At 39.8% G+C, this 20,712-nt stretch overlaps 1 protein-coding gene across 4 annotated transcripts in view; it reads left to right on the top strand.

The window, feature by feature from the left end:
* LOC105499308 (centromere protein I) overlaps positions 1-5,871 on the top strand; it is a 65,017-nt gene extending 59,146 nt beyond the window's left edge. For 3 of the 4 annotated variants that reach the window (XM_011771831.3, XM_011771830.3, XM_071089277.1), the window contains exons 22-23: positions 3,765-3,806; positions 5,042-5,871. In XM_011771831.3, coding sequence (XP_011770133.2) covers positions 3,765-3,806; positions 5,042-5,176 — 177 coding nt within the window. In that variant the 3' untranslated portion in view covers positions 5,177-5,871. The remainder of the gene's footprint in view (positions 1-3,764; positions 3,807-5,041) is intronic. The other variant, XM_011771832.3, reaches the window with a different exon arrangement.
* The last annotated feature ends 14,841 nt before the right edge of the window (positions 5,872-20,712 follow it).

Here is a 20,712-nt window from a genome sequence, read left to right as displayed (position 1 = left end):
CTTCAGCCTCCTGAGTAGCTGGGACTACAAGTGCACACCACCACTCCTGACTCATTTTTTGTAGACAGGGTTTCACCATATTGCCCAGGCTGGTCTGGAACTCCTGGGCTCAAATGGTCCATCCGGGTTGGCCTCCCAGAGTGCTGGGATTACAGGTGTGAGCCACCACACCTGGCCCTTTGCTCATTTTTTAATGAGTTTATTTGTGATTTTATTATCAAGTTATAATAGTTCTTTTACATTCTAGATACAAATCCTTTATCAAATATGTAATTTGCAAAAGTTGTCTCCAATTTTGTGGGTTGTCTTTACTTTTTTGTTAATGTCTTTTGATTTACAAAAGTTTTTAATTTTGATGAAATGAAATTTCACTTTTTTTTCCTATTGCTTATGCTTTTGTTGTCAGAGCTTAGGAAATCACTGCCTAACCCAAGGTTATAAAGATTTACTCCTCTGTTTTGTCTGAGAATTTTATAGTTTTAACTCTTATATTTGGGTTTTTAAAATCGGTTTTATCTCTTGTATATGTTGTGATTTAAGTATACAACTTCATTTTTGTGTGTGTGAGTACACAAATGTACCCACACCATTTGTTGAAAAGGCTACTCTTTCCCATTAAAATGTCTTGGCACCCTTGTCTAAAATCAATGGACCATAGATGTATGGACTCTTAATTCTATTTTATGGATCTATATGTCTATCCTTATGCCAGTAAATGCTGTCTTGATTAGTATAGCTTTGTAGTAAGATTTGAAATCAGGAAATATGAGTTCCCCAACTTGTTCTTCTTTTTCAAGATTGTTTTGGCTATTCTTGGTTCCTTGAAATTCCATATGAATTTTAGAACCAGCTTATTAATTTCTATAAAGAATCCAGGCCAGGCACAGTGGCTCACACCTGTAATCCTAGCACTTTGGGAGACTGAGATGGGTGGACCACCTGAGGTCAAGAGTTTGGGACCAGACTGGCCAACATGGTGAAATGTTGGCCATTTCTCTACTAAAAGTACAAAAATTAGCCAGGCGTAGTGGCACATGCCTGTAATCCCAGCTGCCAGCTACTCGAGAGGCTGAGGTGGGAGAATCGCTTGAACCCGGGGAGCGGAGGTTGCAGTGAGCTGAGATTGCGCCACTTCACTCCAGCCTGGGTGAAAGAGCAAAACTCTGTCTCAAAAAAAAAAAAAAAAAAAAAAGAATCCAGCTGCTATTCTGATAGATAATAGCTTGTAATCTGTAGAAATTTGGGTAGTATTGCCATCCTAATAATATTCTTCCAATGCATGAACATCATATGTTGTTCCATTTATGTAGGTCTTCAGTTTTTTTCAACAATATTTTGCAGTTTTCAGATTATAAATTTTATACTTCTTTGGTTAAATTTATTCCTAAGTATTGTGTTTTTTGATGTTATCATAAATGGAATATTTTTCTTGATTTCAGTTTTGGATTGCTTATTGCTATTATATAGAAATGCAATTGATCTGCATCCATATATTGATCTTATATCTCATAATGTTGTTGAACTCATTTATTAGTTTTTACAGCTTTTTGGTATATTCCTTAGGATTTTCCACATACAAGATTATGTCTTCTGCAAATAGAGATAGTTTTGTTTTTTCCTTTTAAATTTGAATGCCTTTTCTTTGTCTTGCCTAATTGTACTGCCTAGAACCTCAGGTACTATGTCGAATAAAATGGCAAGAATGGCCACTTAATCGTAGGGAGAAACATTTCACTTTGTCATTTGTCAGGTTGGGGAACTGCCCTTCTATTTCTAGTTTGTTGAATGGTGTTTTTTGGTGGAATCTCGTTCTTCTTGCCCAGGCTGGAGTGCAGTGGTGCAGTCTTGGCTCACTGCAACCTCCACCTCCTGGGTTCAAGCAATTCTCTTGCCTCAGTGTCCCAAGTAGCTGGGATTATAGGCACCTGCCACCACGCCCGGCTAATTTTTGTATTTTTAGTAGAGATGGGGTTTTACCATGTTGGCCAGGCTGGTCTTGAACTCCTGACCTCAGGTGATCTGCCCACCTCGGCCTCCCAAAGTGCTGGGATTACAGACGTGAGCCACCACGCCTGGCCGAATGTTTTTTTTTTTTTTGTTTTTTTTTTTATGAATGGGTGTTAGATGTTGTGAAACGATTTTTCTGCATCTATAAACATGGTTTTGTGGTTTTTGTCCTCTATTCTACTGATATGGTATATTATATTAATTGAGGTTCAGATGTTTAACCAACCTTGCGTTCTTAGAATAAATCCTGTTTGGTGATGGATAACAATTCCCTTTTACACATTACTGGGTACTTTTTTTTTTTGTAACCCTCTATAGCACACAGGCTTACTAAATTCAGGAAGGGCGACCAAAAACTCTTTTTACAAGTCTTATAGATTCTTGGAAACAAACAGATTTGACTATTGAATAAAAAATGTTAAAGCATATAAGTGACCAGTTTAGTTTGGAAAATAGCTCAGGCTAGATTGTCATGTAAGACTTTTATGAGGTAATGTTGAACTTCATAAAGACAAGTGAGTCAAGTGCAGCCGTAAATGATTGTAATGATAATAATTATTATGATGGTACTAATGTTTTGCCTTGCCTTTGTTTAATAACTTACCCTCTTTTTTTTTTTTTTTTTTGAGACAGAGTTTCACTCTTGTCACCCAGGCTGGAGTGGAATGGCACGATCTTGGCTTACTGCAACCTCTGCCTCCTGGGTTCAAGTAATTCTCCTGTCTCAGCCTCCTGAGTAGCTGGGATTATAGGTACCCGCCACCACACCCAGCCAATTTTTGTGTTTTTAGTAGAGATGGGTTTCACCATGTTGGTTAGGCTGGTCTCGAACTCTTGACCTCAGGTAGTCCTCCCTCCTCGGCCTCCCTAAGTGCTGGGATTACAGGTGTGAGCCACCGCTCCTGCCTTATCCTCTTTTTTTAAGTACCACAATATACATTGACTCTTTGATTATCAAAGCAGTCCTGTAAGGTTGTAAGTTTAGGCACCATTATTCCCATCTGAAAGGGGAAGGAATAGCCTCAGGAAGATTGATTTATTGCTAAAAGGGAAAAATAATTAACAATTATTTATTTGTTTATTTATTTATTTATTATTTTTCAATGTTTTATTTCCATAGGTTTTTGGGGGACAGATGGTATTTGGTTACATGAGTAAGTTATTTAGTGGTGATTTGTGAGATTTTGGTGCACACATCACCCGAGCAGTATACACTGAACCCAATTTGTAGTCTTTTATCCCTCACTCCCTTCCCACCCTTTCCCCAAGTCCCCAGAGTCCATTGTGTCATTCTTATGCCCTTGCATCCTGAGCTTAGCTCCCACTTATGAGTGAGAACATACGATGTTTTTTTTTCCATTCCTGAGTTACTTCTCTTAGAATAATGGTCTCCAATCCCATCTAGATTGCTGCAAATGCCATTAATTCATTCATTTTTATGGCTGAGTAGTATTTCATCATATATATGCCACAGTTGATTTACCCACTCATTGATTGATGGGTGTTTGGGTTAGTACCCGGCCTGTTATACATAGTTTAGGAGTTTTAACTTAGCAATAATTTTTAAAATGTTATTTCTTAAAGCTGATGGATATTTGAAAGGAATCCAAAAGTGATGGTAGGAATAGAACTTTGCAAATGAGCAAGTGAAGTGCCATCTTAATTTTCTGATGATTTGTACTAACCAAGTATTTCTATCCCCATATCTCCCCACTTCTTTTTTGTTTTGTTTTGTTTTTTGTTTGTTTGTTTTTAAGGAAAGCCCAGAAGAAAGGACAGTAAACGTGAGCTCTATTCAGGTAAATAAATTTACTTTCATCATGTTGAGGGATTTCATACAGCTTAATTTCATCAAGAGAATTTATGCCTTTCCTTTTTTCCAAACCTTAAGCCTGCTGCCTCCACAAAGTCAAAATGAAGTGTTTGCCTTCCAAATTCATTCCAATGACTTTAATGTGAATTTATTGGCACTTATTCTTTCTAGTCTTATCTAGGATATAACTCTTGATAGTTACAGTTGCATATATATAAAGTGTGACTGTAATGAGACTGGTGTAACAAAACCGTACATAGGCCGGGCATTGTGGCTCATGCCTGCAATCCCAGCACTTGGGGAGGTCGAGGCAGGAGGATCCCTTGAGGCCTGGATTTTTTTGTTGTTGTTGTTGTTGAGAAGGAGTCTTCCTCTGTCCCCCAGGCTGGAGTGCGGTGGTGTAATCTCAGCTCACTGCAACCACTGCCTCCCGGGTTCAAGTGATTCTCCTGCCTCAGCCTCCCGAGAAGCTGGGATTACAGGTGTGTACCACCATGCCTGGCTAATTTTTGTTTTTTCAGTAGAGAAGATGTTTCTCCCTGTTGGCCAGCTGGTCTCGAACTCCTGACCTCAGGTGATCTACCCGCCTTGGCCTCCCAAAGTGCTGGGATTATGGACATGAGCCCCCGCACCCGGAGTCCTGGAATTTGAGATCATCCTGGGCAATGTAGCAAGACCATGCCTGTACTAAAATTTTAAAAAATTAGCCAGGCATAGTGGCTTATGCCTGTGGTCCCAGCTACTCGGGAGGCTGAGGCAGGAGGATTGCTTGAGGCTGGGAAGTCGGGGCTACAGCGAGCTGTGATCACTGCTGCATTCCAGCTTGGGCAACAAACAGAGCAAAATCCTATCTCAAAAAATAAAAAAACAAACCATATATAATTATCTCATTATCAAAAACTGCTATTTACATATTTAATATAGGCAGTAATGTAATAATATCGGCTCCTATGTTATCTCCTAGAGTGTGAGAATGATGACACATTTCCATTGCGTAGTACTTAAATTTTTTTGCCAACATAATAAAATGGATGTTTAGCCCTTGGAATTGGGTACTTTCTGGTTTAAATGTTACTTAGTGACTGAGCTCATTTTCCCCCGGAACTAATTTTGATATGTGCATGCAGGATGCTGCAAACTCTTCCTAGGGAAAGAGAAGGAAATAGAGAAAAAGCATAGTAAAATATTTGATAAGTAATTTTCCTTTTTCTGTGCCTGCAGGGAAAGAAATGGAGCTGGTATTTGGACTATTTATTTTCACAGGGGTTACAAGGCTTGAAACTTTTTATAAGAAGTAGTGTTCATCATTCTTCCGTTCCCAGAGCAGAGGGCATAAACTACAACAATCAATATTAAATGAATGTCGACATAAACTGAGCATACTGGACAAAACTCCCTCCTCATTGCTAGAGCAAAATGGCTCACCTTGAGTTCCCATTTTCATTTTACTAACAGATTGCCATCCTCAAGGAGTACTCAGACTGGCCTTCTGTTCATGGCTTAGGAGAGCCTTGGTGTGGCTAACTGATTTTTAAAGATTTAGATTTTTTTTAGCCTACCAGTGAAAAATGGACCCCTTCATCATCAGGCTCTGCCTTCTACCAAATTATACATGAAAAGACACATCTGTTTTGTGGTAGGATTTTTTCACATTTTGGGGTACTATGAGCTGCATTGATGGAAGACAGCAGGCAATATGTGGTGACAGTTAATTCACAGGCATAAACATGCAAAATACTTTGCTGCCTCTGGGGATATTTTCATTTCTCTTACTGTGAACAACAGCACTAGCACCAAGTTAACAGGATGCAACATGTATGACTCTAAAAGCCCTAAGTAGTTGGTAACTTCCTGGGCCTTCAATCATAGCAATTTGATGAGGGAAGGAAGGGAAGAGGATTTGTTGGGTAATCAAGACGTTCCTGTATATGTCTGATTTCATGGAACTGGTCTATTTTGTTTGTGTGTATTGTATATGTATATGTGTATGTGTGTGTCTGTAGCTTCAGTTTTTAAGTGTTAAGGACTAAATAAACTAACTGAAATTTTACTTTTAGAAGGAATTCTGAAGTTTAAAAAAAATAATAGCTAGAATATCTTGCTGAAAATGTACTATAAAATTTTGCCTGCTGGGCGTGGTGGCTTATGCCTATAATCCCAGCACTTTGGGAGGCCAAGTTGGGTGGATCATGAGGTCAGGAGTTTGAGATGAGGCTGACCAATATGGTAAAACCCCGTCTCTACTAAAAATACAAAAAATTGGCCGGGCATGGTGGCATGTGCCCGTAGCCCCAGCTACTCAGGAGGCTGAGGCAGGAGAATTGCTTGAACCTGGGAGGCGGAGGTTGCAGTGAGCCAAGATCGTGCCACTGCACTCCGGCCTGGGCAACAGTGCGAGACTCTTGTCTCAAAAAAAAAAAAAAAAAATTTACCTCAATTTGAGAAGAATCAAGCTGAATTAATTTTTGTCTTTAAGGATGCATACTTGGGTTCCTTTTTTTCCCCATTAAAAAAAAAAAAAAACCCTAAACTATATTATTGGATGGTGTTCAGACTAGAAATCCCATTCATCCATTGACTCATTTATTGATTCAATAAATATTTATTGAGCTCCTTACTCTGTGCCAGGTACTCTTCTGTGTGCTGGTTACGCAGTTGTGACCAATACAAAGTACTTGGGGCTTTTTTTGTTTTTGTTTTTTGAGATGGAGTCTCATTCTGTTGCCCAGTCTGGAGTGCAGTGGCATGATCTTGGCTCACTGCAACCTCTACTTTCCGGTTCAAGCGATTCTCCTGCCTCAGCCTCACGAGTAGCTGGGATTACAGGTGCCAGCCACCACGCCCAGCTAAGTTTTGTATTTTTAGTAGAGACAGGGTTCCGTCATGTTGATCAGGCTGGTCTCGAACTCTTGATCTCAAGTGATCCACCGGCCTTGGCCTCCCAAAGTGTTGGGATTAGAGGTGTGAGCCATTGCACCCAGCCCAAAGTACCTGTTTTTATGTAGTTTACATTCCAATGGAGAAGACAGACAATAACATATATCAAATGCTATAAAGAAAGGGCAGGGAATAGGGATAGAATGTGTTGAATTTTGTCAAATGTTTTTTTTGTATCTTTTGAGATTATCATATGGCTTTTGCCCTTCATTCTGTTAACATGATATATCATGTTTACTGATTTGTGTATATTGAATCATCTTTGTATCCCGGGATGAATCCCATTGGGACAGAATGTGGAGAGGGTTGAAACTTTAGATAAGATGGTTTGGGAAAGCCTGTTTGAAGAGATGACATATGCAGAGGCCCCAATGAAGGAAGTTTATGAGCCATATAAATATTTGGTGAAAGAGCATTCTGGACAAAGGTAAAAAACAAGTGGAAAGGCCCTAAAATGTTAACTTACTTGGCATGTTTGAGGAACAACAAAGAGGCCAGTAAGGTTACAGCATAGTGATTAAGAGAGAAGAATGGTAAGAAGTGACATAAGGAAGAAAGCCAGGTCCTTATAGCCTGGCGTGGATATGTAAATGGGAAGCAATTAGATTGAGAAGAGGAGTGACATAATTTGATTTACCTTTATGAAATATGGAGCTACAATGCTAAGGTTAGAGTGAAGAAGATTAAAGAGAAAAGCAGAGACTGTTTAGGTTATTATAGTGTTCTAGGTAACAGTTTTGGACTAGTGTGATAAATGTTGAGGTGGGAGGGGTTAGAGGTTGGATTCAGACTCTGTTTTGTAAATAGAGAAGATAATGTCTGCTGATAGCTTGGATATGAGGAGGAAGAAGGAGAGGAGTAAAGGATGACTCAGATTTTTGACCTGTCAATTGGGTGAACTCTGAAATTCTGAGAAGTGTACTGGAGAAGGGACAGGTTTAGAGGAATGTGGAATCAAATTCTGTTTTGGCTGTGTTAGGTTGGAAATGCCGTGTAGGCAATTGGATATCCAAGTCTGGACTTCAGAGTACTATTTGGGACTGGAAAATTAATTTGAGAGTCATTAGGGAATAACCATGACTTTGGATGAGATCACCTAGTACATCTAGAGAAGAGAAGGTGGCAAAAGACAAGAGACCTAAGGTATGCCAGCATTGAGAAGCAGAGAAGAAGAGGAACCAGCAAAAGACTGAGAAGGACCCACCAGTGACCTAGAAGAAAAATCAGGAGGCTGGTATTCTGGAAGCCACCAGAAGAAAATGTTTCACAAAAGGAAGGTAGTATTGAATGGTGTGGAATGTTGCCTGTATACCTGGAAAAAAGCAACTTTGGCTGCTTTTTTAAGTAAATGTGATAGCTTGTACTGCAAATAACTTTCCATATTGCTTTTCAATCATGATATTTTGGTCCTTAAAATCATGTAGAACTTTCCATTGTGAGAAGGAATTTGATTATTTTATCATTAAAGAAACTTTTATAAACTTAAATTTATGAAAAATAATTTTTCCCTTAGGTTTGTCTTTTTGTTCAATAATGATTCCCTGGATACCTCTTTTTGTGCATATTTCTCTTTTAACTTTTGTTTGTTTGTTTGTTTTTGTTGTTGTTGAGATGGAGTCTCACTCTGTCACCAGGCTGGAGTGCAGCGGTGCTATCTCAGCTTACTGCAACCTCTGCCTCCCGGGTTCAAGCGATTCTCCTGCCTCAGCCTCCCGAGTAGCTGGGACTACAGGCACGTGCCACCATGCCCAGCTAATTTTTGTATTTTTGGTAGAGATGGGGTTTCATCATGTTGGCCAGGATGGTCTTGATCTCTTGACCTTGGGATCCGCCCGTCTCGGCCTCCTGAAGTGCTGGGATTACAGGCATGAGCCACCGCTCCCAGCCCTCTTTTAATTTTTTAACTCACTTAAGATTATATGGCAGTGCAAATAAGCCAAATATATAGTTATCTGAAAAAATATTTTTTGAAGATTCTTCATGGCAAAAACCGTAATAGTTAAATAAAGAATAGCTATTTTGCTTTGGTACAAAACATGTCAAGAAGATAAAAGAAATGGAAAATTTGGTTTATTATTGCAGTTGTAAAAAAGTATTTTCTTTACCCAGTGTTTGTGTAGAATTGGTGACATTATTATTGACCTAATGTTCAATATTAAAGAATACTAAAGTTGCTATTAGAGATCTAACATTTTTTTCCTTTTTTTTCCTTTTTTTGAAACGGAGTCTTACTCTGTCACCAGGCTGGAGTGCAGTGGCGCGATCTCGGCTAACTGCAACCTCTGATCCTGGTTCAAGTGATTCTCCTGCCTCAGCCTCCTAAAGCTGGGATTACAGGCACATGCCACCACACCCAGCTAATTTTTGTGTTTTTAGTAGAGACGGGGTTCCACCATGTTGGCCAGGATGGTCTCAATCTCATGACCTTGTGATCCGCCCGCCATGGCCTCCCAAAGTGCTGGGATTACAGGCATGAGCCACCGCACCCAGCCCAGTTTTTTCCTTTTTATTATACTTCCTCCTTCCTTTTGATCTTGGGGTTGATCTGGAAAGAAAAGTAAGGCTATGGTGTCACACATAACTTTTATTAGCATAGTAGAATTGTTTACTAGAAAAGTTATTCTCTGTAATTCTTACTGAGATAATTTGCATTTATTATAATTTAACTTCATGGGCAAACAGATTGCTTGAGCCTTTTTGGACAAAATGCAAAAAGTATGAATGAATGAGCACGTATTTAATAGACTGACATCCTGGCCATTTATGAGTACTCCAGCTTTGGATATAATGACACCTATGAAATTGAACAGGACTGATTTTTTTGTGTTGTATGTTGCCCTTGCATCCGTTTGTATGCAACTTACTGTTACCTGGGGTAATAAGGTTAAACATAGTATATAATTTTTTTAAATTAACCATTAATTCCAGCTTTTAAAAATTAGAAATGAATCATTTTTGCATTTATAATCAGCTTCATGGACTAAGTTAAATTCCCAAACTTGATTACCACTTTCTGCATAATCAATTGAAAATTGGAATGTGAGGGACCTCTGGGTGGCACTGCGAATAATTCAGTGGAACTTCTTCTCAGGGAAATACCTGTTTCATTGGTTAAAATTAGCAAAGGCAATCATTCAAAGTATCTGGAGAGTGATCAGAAGATTCACAAAATTGAAACTCAACTTATTCAAAATTAACAGAACTCAATAATAGTGGAAGTCATAACAACTGAACTAGAGACTGCACTCATTTTCCCACCCAAATTCATGTTGCAGAAGAGCTATTGTTATGCAAGAAGTATTCCAGTGGGCATGGTCCAAGGTAGAACTCCCATCTCCTCCAGATACTGCTCCATAATACAGAGGCTCTGCCAAGGGAGGGGGTCAGTGCAAGCCTTAAAAACTGGCAAGACCCTGGCCCTTCCTGAGAGGCCTGACTTTATTTGACCTGTGGAGCAACTTACGGCTAAGAATTGCCCAAAAGAATAGGATAACCAGTTAGCAATATGTGGAGACTAACAGCATGGTACAATACCTGTAGAGGAAGACAAGCCAGAAGTTTAAAAGGGAGATCAGAAAAAGAGCAAAGGAGGCCTTGCTAAAATCATGGTCATATTTGGTGATATGGAAAAGTGTACACATACATAAATCTGCATTCTCTCAGAAGCAACTGAAGAAGGCATTGCTTTGCTATTAGTTCCTGACTAAATGTGAGACAAAATTATAAACTCCCTGAAGTGTAAAAGCAGTCTCCAAGCTACAGAGCAAACAGTAAAGAATGGAAACCTTATTGGGGCCGGGCATGGTGGCTCACGCCTGTAATCCCAGCACTTTGGGAGGCTGAGGCAGGTGGATCCCTTAGGGCAGGAGTTCGAGACCAGCCTAGCTAACATGGCGAAACCCCGTCTCTACTAAAAATGCAAAAATTAGCTGAGCGTGGTGGTGTGTGCCTGTAATCCCAGCTACTAGGGAGGCTGAGGCAGGAGAATTGCTTGAACCCAGGAGGTGGAAGTTGCAGTGAGCCAAGATTGCCCACTGCAGTCCAGCCTGGGCAACAGAGCAAGACTGTCTCAGAAACAAAACATAACAAAAAAATCTTATTGACTCAAGGGGCTTAAGCACAACTTCTGATCTATCAGTGACTGACTGCTAAACTGTACTGACCTAAGGATGACCCTTAGGGAGCCAGATTTAAGGATAAAAACAAATTAACAAAAAATCTAAATGGGGTAATTAGAGGCTATACACTGGGGGAATGGACTTCACAGGATTAGTCTAGCCACATCACCAAATAAGTGAACAAACAACAGCGACAAATCCTCAAGTAGAGAGTATCGTTATCCAGAGCTACAACAATGTAGTACCTAAAGTGTTCAGTGCAATAAAAATGAGACGTGCAAAGAAATAAGAACATGTGATTCATACACAGGAAAAAAGACTAGAAATTACCTTGATGAGGACCAGATATTGAACTTAGTGAACAATGACTTCAAAGCAGCTATTATAAGTAGCTTCAAAGAAATTAAAGAAACTGTGTTTAAATAATTAAAGGGAGATATGATGACAATGACTATATCAATAAAGTATAGAATACACACATACACCATTTCTATACACAGAAATGGAAATTCTGGACTTGGAAAAAAGTGAAGAAAAATAAATGGAGCCTTAGAGAAATGTGGGACACAGATACGCTCATAATGGGAATACCAGAAGAGGAGAGAAGGGGACAGAAAAAATATTTAAGCAAATAATGGCTAATAATGCCCCAAACTTGATGAAAAACAATCTACACATCCAACAAGCCCAAGGAAATATAAGCAAATCAAATCCGGCAATATACAGTCATGTACCACCACATAACATTTTGATCGATGATTGACAACATATATGATGGTGGTCCCATAAGATTATAGTGCAGCTGAAAAGTTCCCATCACCTAGTGATGTCATAGTGCAACGTGTTACATGTTTGTGGCGATGCTGGTGTAAACAAACCTGTGTTGCCACTCACATAAAAACAGCATATACAGTTATGTACAGTAGATAATACTTGATGAGAATAAATGTGTCACTGGTTTATGTATTTACTGTACTTTTTATCATTATTTTGGAGCATCTACTCATACTTACTTTTAAAAAGGTAACTGTAAAACAACCTCAGGCAGGTCCTTCAGGAGGTATTCTACAAGAAAGCATTGTTATCATCAGAGATGACAGCTCCATGCTTGTTAGTGCCCCTGAAGACCTTCCAGTAGAATGAGATGTGGAGGTGGAAGACAGTGATATTCATGATCCTGCCCTGGTGTTGGCCTAGCCTAATGTGGGCTTCTGTGACTTAATTTTTAACAAAAAAAGTGAAAAATTAGAAAAAAGCTTATAAAATAAAGATATAAAGAAAATATTTTGTACAGCTGTGCAATGTGTGTTCTAAGTGTTATTACAAAAAGTAAAGTTAAAAATTTTAAGTATATAAAGTAAAAAGTTACAGTAAGCTAAGGCTAATTTATTGAAGAAAAGCTTTTTATACAGTTAGCCTAAGTGTACAGTGTTCATAAGGTCTACAGTATTGTTCAGTAATGTGCTAGGCATTCAGTCACTCACTGATTCACCCAGAGCAACTTCTAGTCTTGTAAATTTCATTCATGTTAAGTGCTCTATAGAGGTGTACTGCTTTGTACCTTTTATATTGTATTTTTACTGTACTTTTTCTGTGTTTAGATGTGTTTAGATACACAAATACATTCAGTTGCCTACAGTATTCTATTCAGTACAGTAACATGCTGTTCAGATTTGTAGCCAAGGAGTAATAGGCTATGCCATAGACTTGTGTAAGTATACTCTATGATGTTCATACAATAAAATCACTTAACACATTTCTCAGGACATGGCACTGTTGTTCAGAGATGCAGGACTACATAAAAAGGATTATACTTCATGACAAACTGGGATTTATCCCAGGAATGCAAGGTTGATTTAACATCCAAAAGGTAGTTAATATCATACACCATATCAAAACATTGTTTTTAAAAAGTAGACAATCTAATAAATGCAAATATATCCTATGTTCATAGATTAGAAGACAATATTGTTAAGATAGCAATACACCCCAAACTGATCTACATTTCCAATGTGGTCTTTTTTTTTTTTTTTTGGAGATAGGGTCTTGCTCCGTTGCCCAGGGTGGAGTGCAGTGGTGCAGTCATGCCTCACTGTATCCTCAGCCTGGGCACAAACAAGCCTCCCACCTCAGCCTCCCAAGTAGCTGGGACTACAGGCATGTGCCATCATGCCCAGCTTATTTTTGTATTTTTTGTAAAGACAGGGTTTTGCCGTGTTGCCCAGGCTGGTCTTGAACTCCTGGGCTCAAGCAGTCTGCGTGCCTCAGACTCCCAAAGTTCTGGGATTACAGATGTAAGCCACTGCACCTGGCCTCCAATGCAGTCTCTTGATATCTCATCTGGCATTTTACAGAAGTTGACAAGGTGAACCAAAAATTCAAATGGAACTGAGGGACCGACCCCAGAACAATATATTTTTCAATATTATTTCAATAATCAAAACAATATTGAAAAAACTTGGAAAACTCACATTTCTCGATTTCAAAGACCACAACGGTGTATTAATCAAGACAGTGTGATACTGGCATAAGGGTAGACATAGGTCAATGGGATGAAATTAAGAGTTGAGGAATAAACGCATACATTTTAGGGCCAATGTGATTTTCCACAAGGAGCCAACACAGTTCAATGGGAAGAATAGTCCCCCATTGTACTGGAACAATACAATACTTGAAAAGATTATAGTATTTCATTATGGTACTGTGACAACTGAGTATCTCCATGCAGAAGAATCCAGTTGGGCCTCTGTGTCACACCATATGTAAAAATTAAAATGGATTTAAAAACCTAAATATAAAGCCCCAAACCAGAAAACTTTTTTATTTTTTATTTTTGGAGACAGGGTGACACTCTCACCCAGGCTGGAGGGCAGTGGCGCAAACACGGCTCATTGCAGCCTTGACCTTCCAGGCTCACTCAATCCTGCTTCAGCCTCCTGAGCAGCTGGGACCACAGGCATGCACCACCATGCCTGGCTAAATTTTTGAGTTTTTGTAGAAACCGAGTCTGTGGCTCAGACTGGTCTTAAACTCCTGGGCTCAAACAGTCCTCCCACCTCAGCTTCTCAAAGTGCTGGGATTACAGGTGTGTGCCACTATGCCTGGCCTTATAAAACTTTTAGATAAAACATAGGAGTATATCTTTGTGACATGGGGTGACATGGGGTTGGGCAGTGATAGCTATGACAGCAAAGGCATACATAACAGAAAAAAATGAACTTGATCGTAGCTAAAAACATTCGTGCTTCAAATGACACCATTAAGTGAGATGGAAACAAAATGAGAGGAAATATTTGCAAATCATATACCTGATAAAACTTTTATTCTGAATATATTAATAAATAATGATGACCCAATTAAAAAATGGCCCAAAGATCTGAATATTTCTCCCCAGAAAGATATGCGAATGGATAATAAGAACATGGAACAATGCTGAACATTATGAGTCATTAGGTAAATTCAAATCAAAACCACAATGGTCTACACCGTCATACCCTGTAGGATACACAGGCATAATAAGACAGATAATAACTAGTGTTGGGGGGATGCAGAGGAATTGAAATAGTCATACATTGCTGGTTGGAATGTAAATGTTGCAGCCAGTTTGGAATAGAGTTTGGTAGTTACTCAAAATTTCAAACATAGAGTAGTCATATGAGCCTGCAGTTCCACTGGGTGTATCCCCAAGAGAAATGAAACTATGTCCCCACAAAAGCTCGAACACAGATTGTTCATGCAGCATTATTTTTAATAGCCAAAAGGTGAAATAATGCAAATGTCCAACTGATGAATGAGTAAAGTATGCTATACCCATTTAACAGAATACTATTTGGCAGGAAAAAAAAAAACATATATTATGACATGGACAAAGCTCAAAGACACTATGCTATATGAAATAATCCAATCACAAAACACATATTTTATGGTTCTATTTATATGAAAATGTCCACAATATGTAAATGTATAAAGACATAAGTAGTTGCCTAGGGCTGATTGGGATAGTTGGCCGGTAATGGGGAGTGACTCTTAACGGATAAGAAGTTTCTTTTTGAGGTAATGAAAGTGTTTTGCCGGGTGCGGTGGCTCACGCCTTTAATCCCAGCACTTTGGGAGGCCGAGGCGGGCAGATCACGAGGGTCAGGAGATCGAGACCATCCTATCTAACACGGTGAAACCCTGTCTCTACTAAAAATACAAAAACTTAGCCAGGCGTGGTGGCGGGCGCCTGTAGTCCCAGCTACTCGGGAGGCTGAGGCAGGAAAATGGCGTGAACCTGGGAGGCAGAGCTTGCAGTGAGCCAAGATCGCACCACTGCACTAGAGCCTGGGCGACAGAGTGAGACTCCGTATCAAAAAAAAAAAAAAAGTTTTAAACTATGTAAATATAAAAACCACTGAATTGTACATTTTAAATGGATAAATTGTGATGTAAATTATATCAATGTTTAAAAATGTATAAGGACTATTTTAAGTCCTTTGGAAATGGATGAGTAATCTTAAAGATCTTACATTTGCATAGTGATCATCTTAATTGTATAATAATACATTTAGAAAAATTATACTCATAAAATCATTATTTGCTTATCTGCTGTCCCTGACCACTTCCAGTCCAGGAAGTTAGGAATATGCAAAGACAATTGTATATGATCATTGTGCACCTATTAAGTAGTTGTAGGAATTTTTTTTTTTTTTTTGGGGGGATGGAGTCTCGCTTTGTTGCCAGGCTAGACCTGGCAGTGGTGTGACCTCCGCTCACTGCAACCTCCACCTCCCGGGTTCAAGCGATTCTCCTGCCTTAGCCTCCCAAGTAGCTGGGACTACAGGCATGCTCCACCACACCCAGCTAATTTTTGTATTTTTAGTAGAGATGGGGTTTCACCATGTTGGCCAGGATGGTCTTGATCTCCTGACCTTGTGATCTGCCCACCTAGGCCTCCCAAAGTGCTGGGATTACAGCATGAGCCACCGCGCCTGGCCTCTTTTTTTTTTTTTTTTTTTTTTTTTTTAAGGCAGGGTCTCACTCTGTCACCCAGGCTGGAGTGCAGTGGTGTGATCTCAACTCACTGCAGCCTCTATCTCCTGGGCTCAAGTGATACTTCCACCTCAGCCTCTCAAGTAGCTGAGACTAAAGGCATACAGAATTTCCACAGTTCTGAATGAGGATGCAACTAGAGTGATGATGTTTTAAATAGAATTGGGAAGCTTTCTCATGTGTTTAAATGGTAATTTATGTAGATAAATGTATTAATCTAAGCACAATCAGAAATGACAAAGATGACATTACAACGAATCCCATAGAAATACAAAAGATCCTCAGGGACCATTACGAACACCTCTATGCACACAAACAAGAAAAGCTAGACGAAATGGATAAATTACTGAAAACACAACCTCCCAAGATTGAATCCAGAAAGAAATTAAAACCCTGAACAGACCAATATCAAGTTCCAAAACTGAATCTGTTATAAAAAATCTACCAACCAAAAAAAATCCTGGACCAGATAGATTCACAGCCAAATTCTATCAGACAAACGTCTAATATCCAGAATCTATAAGGAACTTAAGCAAAAAACAAATAACCCCATTAAAAATGGGCAAAAAAAATATGAACAGATGCTTCTCAAATGAAGACATACAAGTGGCCAGAAAACATATGAAAAAATGCTCAACATCACTAGTCATCAGAGAAGTGCAGATCAAAACTACAAAGAGATACCATGTCACACCAGTTGGAATGACTATTATAAAAAAGTCAAAAAACTAGATGTTACTGAGACTGCAGAGAAAAGGGAATGCTTATACACTGTTGGTGGGAATATAAATTAGTTCACCCACTGTGGAAATTAGTTTAGAGATTTCTCAAGGAACTTAAAACCATTTGACCTAGCAATTCATTTGACCTATCAATCCCATGACTGGGTGTATCTATATCTATATTCATATCTCTATCTCCCATGAGATACCATTTGACCTAGCAATCCCATGACTGGGTATATATCCAAAAGAAAATAAATTATTCTACCAAAAAAACACATGCACTCGTGTGTTCATTGCAGCACTATTCACAATGGCAAAATATGAAATCAACCTAGGTGACCATCAGTGGTGGATTGGATAAAGAAAATATGGCACATACATACCATGGAATACTACATAGCCATAAAAGACAACTTTATATCCTTTGCAGCAACATAGATACAGCTGGAGACCATTATTCTTAGCAAATTAATGCAGGAACAGAAAACCAAATACCACGTGTTCGCCCTTATAAGTGGGAGCTAAACATTCTGTACTCGTGGACATAAAGATGGCGACTGGGGACTACTAGAGGAGGGAGGGAGGGGAGCAAGAGTTGAAAAACTATTGGTTACTATGCTCAGTACCTGGGTGATGGGGTCAATCATACCCCAAACCTCAGCATCACACAATATACCCAGGTAACAAACTTGCACATGTACCACCTGAATGTAAAATAAAAGTTGAAATTTTAGGCCGGGTGCAGTGGCTCGCGCCTGTAATCCCAGCACTTTGGGAGGCCAAGGCAGGCGGATCACCTGAGGTAAGGAGTTTGAGACCAGCCTGACCAACATGGAGAAACCCCATCTCTACTAAAAATACAAAATTAGCCGGGCGTGGTGGCACATGCCTGTAATCCCAGCTACTGGGGAGGCTCAGGCAGGCGAATCACTTGAACCCGGGAGGTGGAGGTTGCGGTGAGCCAAGATCAGCCATTGCACTCCAGCCTGGGCAACAGGAGCAAAACTCTGTCTCAAAAAAAAAAAAAAAAAAAAAAAAGTTGAAATATTTTAAAAAATTTATTCATCTATTTAATTTCAGGTGAGGATTGTAACAATTAGGCTATTTCAATAACCCCATTTTTTTATTATTATACGTTAAGTTCTAGGGTACATGTGCATAACGTGCAGGTTTGTTACCCCATTTTTAAGATACTCTGTGTGAAAAAATCTTAGCAATGTTTAGAATCCCATGTTATTGCTTTACTGTTGATTGTTTCCTTTGCTGTGCAACAGCTTTTTAGTTTACATAGATCTACCACCTAACCCAGCTGGATATTTACCCCACTATAAGGAAGTAAGAATTCTACCTCTGCAACTTAGCCTCTACAGTTGCAGGGAAAGCTAAAGAAAATGATCCTACTACTTCCATGGATGGGAAGAAAGAAAATAAGAAAATGAGCATGTTATGCTGAATGGGGAGTTAGAATAAAATTGTAGTTTCTTGTCCTAACTTCAAATACTATTCCCCTTGTGTTTGGAAATGAATTGAGCTGAAGGAAAGAGCTGAAGGCTTCTTGGACTATAACTTAGCTCCTAGAGGTTAGACAGTAATTGAGCCTTTCTAGTATCTATACTTCTATTTTTAATTGATGTGTAATATTTGTACAAATTTATGGGGTGCATGGGATACATTATTACATGTATAGACTGTATAATGATCAAGTCAGGGTACTTGGGATGTCTAACACCTTGAGTATTTATTATTTCTGTGTTGGAAACATTTCAAGTCCTCTATTCTAGCTATCGAAATATACAATACATTGTTAACTATAGTTACCCTCTTGTGCTGTCAAGCATTAGAGCTTACTCCTTCTATCTAACTGAATGTACTCATTAACTAATCACTCTTTATCCTCCCCCAACCCCCACCAAACCCACACCCTTTCCAGCCTTTGGTATCTATCATTCTATTCTCTACCTCCATAAGGTCAGCTTTATTAGCTCTCACATATGAGTGAGAATATGTGATATTTGTTTTTGTGTGCCTGGCTTATTTCACTTAACATAATGACCTCCAGTTCCATCCATGTTGCTTCAAATGACAAGATTTTATTCGTTTATAGATTATAGTATTTCATTATATGTGTGTATGTATGTGCATTTTTAATCCATTAGTCCATGGATAGGCACTGAGGTTTATTCCACGTCTTTCTATTGTGAATAGTGCTGCAGTAAGCTCACAGGTGTCCCTTTGATATACTGATCTATTTTCCTTTGGATAAATACAGAGTAGTGGGATTCCTGGAACATATGGTAGTTCTATTTTTAGTTTTTTGAACCTCCCATACTGTTCTCCGTGGTGGCTATACTAATTTACAATCCTACCAACAGAGTATAAGCATTCCCTTCACACCCTTGCCAGCATGTTATTTTTTCTTTTTAATAGCCATTCTAACTGGGGTGAGATGATATCTTACTATAGTTTTGATTTGCATTCCCTGATGATTAGTGATGTTCTGCATTTTTATTCATATACCTATTGGGAAATTGTGTGTATTCTTTTAAGAACTGTCTATTCATGTTCTTTGGCCACTTTTTAATGGGTTTGTTTGTTTTATCTTGTTAAGTTGTTTGAGTTCCTTGTATATTGGGGATATTAGTTCTTTGTAGGATGATTCATTTGCACGTATTTTCTTCAGTTCAATGATGTTACTCTGTTGGTTGTTTCCTTTGCTGTGCAAAAGGTTTTTATATAGTCCCATTTGTCTGTTTTTGTTTCTGTGCTTTCCAGGTCTTAGCCATAAGTGATTTGCATAGACCAATGTTTTATAATTTCAGGTCTTATGTTTCAGTCGTTACCATGCTGAGTTGATTTAGTATATGGTGATGTTTGTGATTTCCTCAGTGGCTTAGGATGCTATTATTGGTGGAGGCTGTGGTGAAGTTTTCCTGGGGACAGGGACACCACATGGGCCTGTCCTTGGTCCCTTGATTCCAGTGGCGGGCTGAATGTACCTGTCCTTGGGTCTCAGTGTGGTGTATGTTGATACCAGTGTTATTTTAGATCTGGGGGGTGGCTGTCTTTTGGGCTCCTAGGTGGCTTGCTTGGGTGCCAATAGTGGCAGTGGCAAGCTGGGAAGGTGGGTAGGTTTTTGGGCACCTGGATGCAGGTATGGTGTGGGCAATGATAGTTGCAGTGGTGGTACAAGCCTTTTGCTCCCAAGCTATCCATACTGGTATTTCTGATGGCTGTAATGGGTTATGCAAGATAGTCCTGAGGCCTGCAAGTGGCATGTGCGGGTGAGTACCAGCTGCAGGTGGGTACCTGCAGTGGCAGGTTGGGTGGGCCCAACCTCAGGCCTTCAAGATGAATGCCCATGTGCCACCAGTGGTGGTCTTTGCTGGGCAGCCTCTAGGCCCTTGGATGGCATGGTAGGTCACAGCGAGGGTTGAGCCAGGCTGGGTGGACCTGTTCTCAGTTCCCCAGGTGGTGCATTTAGGCATTGGCTGTGTTAGGTAGAGGCAGGGCGCTCCTCAAGCTCAAGGCAGAATGTTTGAGTGGGGACAGCAGCAACTGTGCAACAGCCCTGCTACTATAGAGGACAGGGTTGCTTTCCATTGGTAGCAGTTATATGCAAGTGGGTGCTCACACTTTGGGCCTGGTGGAGGCAATCTGATGTGGTAGCTACTGCAGGTAAGGGAGTTTGTCCTCAGGCCATGTGAAGGTGTGCTGCAGCTTCACTGCTGGGGGCAGCAGGATCCTTGCCAATGCCTTCTCTTGCGCTTTAGCCCTGGTGGCACAGTCAGCTGCAATGGTGGCTGTGGGTGTGAAATGTCAATGGGGCTCCAAAGATATGGAGATGCAGGGGCTCTTGGGCCCCCAGGCAGGATGCAGTCTGGTGAGTCTTAGCAACCAATATGGTGCCTTGCTGTAGCTGCTTAGGGCTTGGAGTATGTGTGGGACCCAGTGTGAGCCCCCTCTCTGGAGCCATGTCATTATGCATTCTTCAGGCAGCTTATTCTCAGGGCCTGAAAGGGTCTAGGGGCTTTCCTGTGGCCTGGAAGGAGTCTGCAATGGAAATGTGGACACTGGGGGCCAC

Source organism: Macaca nemestrina, chromosome X (assembly GCF_043159975.1).
Source record: "Macaca nemestrina isolate mMacNem1 chromosome X, mMacNem.hap1, whole genome shotgun sequence".
Classification (NCBI taxonomy): Eukaryota; Metazoa; Chordata; class Mammalia; order Primates; family Cercopithecidae; genus Macaca; species Macaca nemestrina.
This window is presented reverse-complemented; position numbering and strand designations above follow the sequence as displayed.